Source organism: Branchiostoma floridae, chromosome 10 (assembly GCF_000003815.2).
Source record: "Branchiostoma floridae strain S238N-H82 chromosome 10, Bfl_VNyyK, whole genome shotgun sequence".
NCBI classification, from domain to species: Eukaryota; Metazoa; Chordata; class Leptocardii; order Amphioxiformes; family Branchiostomatidae; genus Branchiostoma; species Branchiostoma floridae.
The window spans coordinates 2632707-2640888 of record NC_049988.1 but is presented as its reverse complement, the minus strand read 5'-3'; the positions used below and the strand labels follow the sequence as shown (position 1 = coordinate 2640888).

The following is an 8182-nucleotide window of genomic DNA, read 5'->3' as shown; positions in this document are numbered from 1 at the left end:
ATTTGGCAAAGATTACAAATATTAGTAAATATTTGTAAATGTGTAAGAATCACACAGAAGTTTGACAATTTTTCTAAATAAAGATATTTTGTACAGTTACTTTCAAAATGTTTCTAAAATATTCAAAAGAATTCAAATAGATTAATATTTTCTTAATCATTTTTTTGAAAAAAATCTCAATTATTGTGGCTTAGATATTCTTTTATTCAAAATATTCAAACTTATTACAAATATCACATTAAAAACCCTCATGGTGACTTGGAATGGACTCTAACATGAAATAGTAAATTACAGAGATTGAACTGAGTTGATGATTATCATAATAATTCAGTCAGTAGTATGAATAAGAACTGTTTTCGACATGAATGAATACAAGTACACCTGATGCAAAGAATCGTTTACGTTATACTCTTACACATGGGTGAGAGTTGTCTACTTACGGTTGCAGTAAGAATGAGCACTACGCGTGATTCGTCCACGTATGTCGATGAGAGCTGCTGCCCAGTCAATCACGTTGCCATGGCGATCACAGCTTAATGTTGGCCGTTTCCGAAGCTCGGCTGATGACAGCACGCGGTTCCAGAGGTTCACCTGCGACAGATCTCCGACGAATGCTTGAGACGCGTCGAACCCTCCTCCGACTCTGTCTTGGTCCTGGCCGAGGATCCATGTGCCACCAGTGTTCACCCTGCCTCCTCTGCTTAGCCCCCAGCCTGAGTTCCTACGCACGCCGTCAAAGTAGAACTGCCAAGCTCCACTAGAGCTGCGCCAGGTGATACATAACACATGCCAGGCACCATCCCACACAGGCAAGGGAGACGTGTAAACCCTTTTGTCATCTACCCATATCTGGAAAAAAGTAGAACTTCAATAAGACTGACTGCAATGATAGCGATACATGTACATGGATATGGCTTCGACAGAATGCGTCGACAAAACTTTACATAAGCATGTCCAGCAAGTTAACCTTGATTAGGCTGATCTTAGCAATAGTCCTGATTTGAAAAGTATTGAAATCCATAGTCCCACTTTGACGTGAATTCATTTTAGTGCATCTCATTAAACAAAGGTTATGGAACATAATTTTAACGTTACATCTTCTAAACAAAGATATCAAAATTAAATTGAAACAACCAGGCTGACACTGACTTATAAATAAATCGTTGGCTTACCAAATATTGATTTTTGGACCCGGGATAACACAATAATACGATGTTTCATGTAATTAAATCAGAAAAAAATCCTATAATAAAAAGATTGGATTGGTACGACATAAAACTTAATCGTATTGAATGTGCCTTTCAATGACAATACAATACAAATAATCAAGAAAAGATCGACAAAAGTCATGCAGATTTCAGAAATGGGTCTGTATATTGAGACGAATACAAAAATTACATGTAAACGATTATCAGCATTCTTGTATAGGAGTATCTCGTTGCCGTGGCTTCCCACAGCGTAGCTGACCAGTCCCATTGATGTCTTAAAGCTTGTGTGGCCGCGCATGTGCAGACATAGAGTAAAACTACTCATGTCTCGTGGCCAAGTCGGCCACAGCTTGACGTAGTTACTGGTACTGCGCGAAGTGGGGAAGGTCATCTTCTGCAAGTCACCTGGAAATATCCACCGGAAAACGACACATGCATATATTTATGAAGGTAATGAATTAAAAAATATTGTTTCACGATTATGTAAAGTCCATATTCTAGGTTTACATCAAGGCTCATGAACACACGGACTGTTCTAGTTATTGAGATGTTAACAGTACTTGAATGTGAACTGACGTCTCTTTAGTATCATGATTATGCAAACATCCAAGTGTTAGATTGAATCAAGACAACGATACAGAGAGGGGGTGGGGGTGAGAGAGAGATAATGAAAGAAACGAAAGAAGGGCAGGAGTGGACGGAGGAGAGGGAGGTAGATATATATATATATATATATATATATATATATATATATATATATATATATATATATTGTTATTATAGACCTAGGTTCCTGTAGTGGACGCAATCCCGACAATTGCAGTGGGCTTTGGTTCTGCCGCACCAGCCGTGTGGGGAGCAGCATGGGACATGGTCGTCAGGGTTGCATGCAGCGGGGTAACCGTCTTCTGTGAGGTAGCGCTGTCCGCAACGGTAATCTCTACGGAAGGGCTGGAATACTGGAAGATAAGAAGTGAATGATAAAAAGAAATATAGTTCACATGTAAATTAGATTGAAGGAGAAAATACGTCAGGAAGGTTAAATCGGGAAAATTAGTTGTACAGAATGTTAGAACTTTTTTTGCCAAAACATTTATCTCCTACTTAGGGCTAATTAACAACTTAATTGTGGAACACCCCACTGTAATGGTGGGGTGTTCCAGTCGAGCCATTAGCATCACCAGCTAGGTATGGAATATTCCTAATTTTCTAATGGCTCAAATTGAACATGTTCGAATTTTGTTGTCTTCTGCCTTGGCAATTTTCGGACAAAAAATACAATCGTGTAGTTATAAACAAGAAGAGAAAGTATGAAATGGTAGAGAAAATTAAATAATGCAGACAGCTAACGATAATCGCCTAGGAAATGAAAGAAAACTCACCATTGGGCGCTCTCTCGCAGATGAAGTACCTTTGCAAGTTACAATTAGCATCGTTCCACTTGCTGCCACTCCAACTTTTCCGAAAGTACTCAGCGCAGTCTTCATTACCCTTGTACCTGCCCCACCAATCCTTACCCCCACTGTTAGGCTCTCCTGGTCCCCAGTAATTGTAAGACCCAAGAGACGTGCCATCATTCCATTTCCACTGGCCTTCGCTTGCCCTATCATTCAACCCAAACCAAAACTCCCATGCAGTGTTTTTCGCATTTTTCAGTTGGATCAAGAAATCGTTTATGTTGGCGTCTTTTGGCATTGCCAGGTTTCCACCTAGTCCCAGGCTGCGGCAGTACACATCTGCTTGCAGCCAGCTTTTTCGAATGCTGAACGCCCTGTAGCACTTTGTATTCTTCAATTGATAACCGGACGGGCACGTGCCTGAAAATGTAAAACCCAGCATGATGAATATAACATATTAACAGTTATGGTGTATGTGTATGTACTTAAGCAGAAGATCCACAAAGTGAGACGTTCATTTCCAGTGTGCGTTGTAAACACAGCAATTAAAACAAAGAAAAAAAAAAACTAATTCCCTGGAAAAGGTCATATTTAGGAAAAGTATTAGAATATTAGAAAATAAAGGAACTGAACGTATATCTTTGTTGCATTGTAATACGTTCCTAAAGATGCAATTAGTTAAGAAAATTGTGGGAGAAACTTCTGTATGATAACATGCATGTCAAATGGCTATCAAAGTGTAATATATATAATAAGATATATGCTACAAACCAGGCTTGATATCATGAAAACTCACCGTAGGTAATATATTTTTGCAGATTTTGTTGCACACTGTCAAGCTTTCGTTTTGCTTCTTGTACCTTGGCTGCAATTTCACGTCCACGCCCATTGATTCGCAGAGCTACAATCCAGGCATTATATCCACCCCCGATAAGCCCATAGACTTGTGCGACTTTCTGTGGCATCTGTATGTGAAAATTAACATCGGTTACTTCAAAGACGAAATTCACAGACAAAATCAAAATGATGGCAGACTGACAAACCTCTAAATTTCAACGCCAGTTGTTTTTAGCTTTGGCAGTATATGTGGTGGAGTAATAAAAAGTAATGTCAAAATTTCATTTGATACAAAATGGACCTGGCATGGTACTTTTGGTTTTATTAGAACTCTGCGACAGACCTGAGTCAGCTGACAGAATGACAGTCTCAGCAACGTAGGACACATCTGCCCTATGTGGCTGAGACTGTCATTCTGTTTAGCCACAGCCGACGCTGTAGGGCTGACACCAATCATCAAGAGGGGCTTTGAAATGGCCAATCCAGGTCGGTGCAAATCGTTCTAGCGCACCACACGCCTGTACATTTTGTCTGTACCCCAACCCCCTCCCTGTATCATCCCAGAGTTACTTTTACCATCCCCTCTGCCTAACGATCATAGAAAGTAAAATTATTCTACTGATCAATGGTGCTAGATAGCCAGTCCAGTAAGAATGAGTTATAGTTTTAAAACTTACGTACCGTGTGGGTACGTCACTGATCAAGTGAAAAGTAAACTATCGAGTTGAAAAGAGATGAGACGAATACCTTTTCAGTATACCTCTTCAGGTCCCCCTTAAGTTGCTCATGATAGATTTCAAACAGGGATTTTCCACTGAAGATATTTGACTGAGGATCCACCATGTCCACAAGATTGAACAGTACCTGCAAAAGTATACGAATAAAAGTTTTAGACGACAACAGCCAAGGCAAACATAATATTGAGGAGCCAGTTTACATCAAGTTTTCAAAGCATTCCCGGTAACTCAACCAATCTACGTATTGGATCCCGAATTCATTCACACATCTGCAAAAATATTGTTAGCCGAGCAAAGTGAACAGAAATGTACATACATGTAAAACTGTGCATCTAACAAGTTTTTTTTTAATCACTCCAAGTTAATCTAAGCCAGAACGTTTACTCTCTGTTTGTCAAATCTAGATGACACAATAGAAACATGGATTTGCAGTGTAGCGTAAATCAATCATGGTTCATTGGCCCCATTATAGGAATCTCCGATGCCTAAGTCTCTTTTACAGTATGTACATACCTGTCTGATGCCATCTGAAGCATGACTCAGGACGCTGTCTGCCCACCCTTGAATATCGCTGCCCTCATACTGTCCATTTCTGACTTGCATTGTAGCAAGAGTGTTGAGCATGTTCCTCAGCCGTTGTTCGTCCTTGCCATACAGGATGACTTGTTGAAGGTACTGCTGCCCCTGCTGTAGATCGCTGACGCTTCGTGTCAAGTCGTCCACCTTCCTGTCCAGGGCCCTGATCTGACCTTGTATTTCATTAAGCTGTGCCGTTGTTTCTGCAGCCTCTTGGCGGTCAATAGCGTATCCAACAAGACCAACAACCCCTGTAAAAACTCCGAATGCTTCCAATCCAGTTATCCGCTGCAACAAATGAGCATCACTTTAGGTAACGAGTAGAAGATAGCGCGCACAGATAAAAGCTGACAAAATAAATGGACCTACAAAGGTACCCTCTGCTTGAAGGGAGTTGGAGGACTAAAAGGTACCCTCTGCTTGAAGAGAGTTTGGATAACACAAGCTGCTATTTGGTAAGCAAAATGTGTATAATCGGCTGTACCACACTGACTTTAAAATCGGTGTGTCGGTGAATAACTCTGCAGTATATAAAATTACTACTACGGTGCCCAAAATCGCAATGATTTATGGAGACCTCAGTAACAACCAAAATTTCAAAATTCAAACAATTCAATGAGAAGGATCTTGAGTCATAGATGCGAAATCGAAAACACAAAAAAATGATATAAATTTCCTTCAAATCAACAGGAGTGCATCATTGTAAGTTATTGATTTCCTCAAAAAAAGATACACTTAGTAATTACCTTTTCTTTGTCAGACGTCACTTCAGCTGATCCTAGAATGTAACGGACAGTAAGCTATCATAATGTAATTACTGATCATGCTAATACCAAATATGGTTATCTAAGTTCATACTCCTTAGTAAGATTCTAAAGATTCTAATTCGGCCATCTAATTCGACCATCATCTTTCTTGAGGTTGAACTTTCGGGGGAGAGAAACTATCCTATTGAATAACTTAATTGAATATAGCATATAACAGCATGCTGTATCAATGTTACCTGCTATAGCTCTTTTGGACGAACCAACTTTACAGACCCATAGACCATTAGAGCCACGGGCAACCTCCGAACCAGGAAGACAGTCGACTTCATAGCAGAGACGATCTTGCCCCAGGCAGATACAGTTGTCCTGATCAGCTGAACCCCACTGGTCTCCGGCCTGTGAGAAAATGTAAATCTGTTAGCTTTCCTTTGATGATATTTTACTTTTGATTATCGATTGTTTCTAAATATAACTGATTAAATTCAGAAAATTGCATGATTTTGCAGTATTGTATATCAACGGTATACTTAGATAGTAAGAGATAAATGCCCAATTATTGCGCAAGTACTACTTTACTTTTGACAATGAGAATTAGATATGCAGCGCTTCAGGTCCACTTTTTTATATAAACATTCTATTTGCTGCTGTTTTTCCAATGATCATCTGATGATTGTTGGTTCAACATTACCCGATGGCCTTCACAGCCATTCTTCCTGAGAAGTCCGTCATCTAGCCCTCGGAGGTCAAACGCATCTTCCTCTTCTGCAGCAACAACGGTCTTTGCATCGCCCGCTACCCCGAGGTTAAGAGCACCTTCTCCTGTCATGGAACGATTCATTGTATCACTGCATAAGTAGCTTACTGCTTTGTAACAGTAACAGTAACAGTAACAGTAACAGTAACATGAAGAGGAAGCTGTCAGCTTTACAAGTAGATCACTAACAACAACAGTAACTCCGGCCAGGATGCCACTTACACGTCCTATGTCCACTCGTTCAGTGGGACAAGCATTAATGTTGTGGAGTTTGTATATGGGAATCCTATAAGATGTTGGAGCATAAATAAAGAAGATAAATCACAGCCACCCTAAATCAATTTCGGCTTCTTCTCCTGTAACAAAATAAGCAATTACACAGTCGGCTACCATGAGGTACCAATGGAACTTTTCTCCACCATCAAAATGAGCAACTACATCATTTGCTTTCCTACGGTACAGAAAAGTTCTATCTCGTGCAATTAATATAGTCATTACAACACCAGCTTTGCATGTCCTTCGGTCAACAATAGCTTCTTTTTTTTCAACAAAAGGAGTAGCAATATCATCAGCTACTTAGAATAGCTTCTTCTCCTAGAATGGAATCTGCATCATAAGTTACACTAAACCAATAGCAGCTTCTTGTGGTAGAACGAAATGCATTACTAAATCACCAGATGCACTGAAATCAGGAATAAAACGTTTTTCTTCTGAAACAAAAAGAGTCACTGGACCAGCTGACCAAGATTAAGAACAGCTTCTTCTCTGGCAACAAAGCCTAACGATATTACCCCTGTCGTCTCAGCCTCAGAAAACAGTTCCTTGCTTATGAACATTAATGAGCTTGCCAGATTTGCCGTCCCAGATTGCAAATTTCGAACAAACAGCCAACGGCAAGGCGTGCACAAATATCTGCTTATTTTTGCGGTGTTCATGGTTTCTTCGTATGCTCAGTCAGTATTCGGTGGTGCAGTGGTTGTACTCGACCCACAGAACTGGCAAATCTTAAATGTGGTACCTGATAAACAAGTCTGGACGCTGAAAGAACTGTGAAACATTATGTCGGTACTGTCATCTTGCTATTTAAAAAGGATAATATATAAATAAATATATTTCCTTTTTTAATATAGCTTTCACCTTGCGAACAGGGCACTGGACGTTTGACACTCGGTCTTTGCATTTCTTGTCTGACGATTTTCCTTTTTTTTCTCTTCTTCGGAAACATCCTGTATTTGTTTAAAAAATGTGGCCTTTCTACTTTATAAAATGTTCGAAGCCTACTTTGCTAGACATGAAAGTTACCTTCCAACAACTGAAGAAGGCTGCCATCCAGCATGTCCACTTGTGCCTGCCTCTCACTGCTGTCATCTAGTACCATGTAAAGGGCCACGAATTAGTGCCAAATACTAGCTTGACGAAATAATTTCTGTTTCATATGGTATCTTAGAAAAAAAGGCTACCAAGTGTGAAGAGTTATTAGTAACAGTTCGCTAAGAGTGCCAATAGTACAGTAGAAATAAATCTCGATGGAACCAATAATTTCAACAAACAAACCAATTCATAACTTAAAGCCGACGTCTTGCAACTTGACCATGCAATGTTCATACAAGATATGGCTGACAGGCATCATTGTTTTGGGGTTTGTATTAGTGGACCCGGTGGGTCGAAGGAGGCATTAGAGCATAGATAAAGTAAATAGATGAAATAGATGAAATACTCTGTAGAAAGATATTTTTCATAGTTGAATGTTCTGATTCCTTTGCTTGGGCATGGACATGTTTTCTAACAAAAACGGGTTCGGACATACATTGTGTAATCAATTATACATGTGATGAATGATAGTAGAAATACCACGTTAAGCTTAGATTAAAAGAAAACTTGTTATTGCAGTGATAAGCTCAAAACG

At 39.6% G+C, this 8182-nt stretch overlaps 2 protein-coding genes across 2 annotated transcripts; both read right to left on the bottom strand.

Annotated features, from left to right (window-relative positions):
• Positions 1-432: 432 nt before the first annotated feature.
• Positions 433-3080, bottom strand: LOC118424241. Its single transcript, XM_035832780.1, has 4 exons — positions 2591-3080; positions 1994-2167; positions 1456-1613; positions 433-849 (listed from the first exon to the last, which is right to left on the bottom strand). The coding sequence occupies exons 1-4, from the start codon at positions 3045-3047 to the stop codon at positions 433-435; spliced, it is 1206 nt and encodes a 401-aa protein (XP_035688673.1). The 5' UTR covers positions 3048-3080.
• Positions 3081-3284: 204 nt separating this feature from the next.
• LOC118425151 lies at positions 3285-5253 on the bottom strand. The gene is made up of 3 exons (XM_035833976.1): positions 4693-5253; positions 4190-4306; positions 3285-3570 (listed from the first exon to the last, which is right to left on the bottom strand). The coding sequence occupies exons 1-3, from the start codon at positions 4801-4803 to the stop codon at positions 3388-3390; spliced, it is 411 nt and encodes a 136-aa protein (XP_035689869.1). The 5' UTR covers positions 4804-5253; the 3' UTR covers positions 3285-3387.
• Between the last annotated feature and the right edge of the window lie 2929 nt (positions 5254-8182).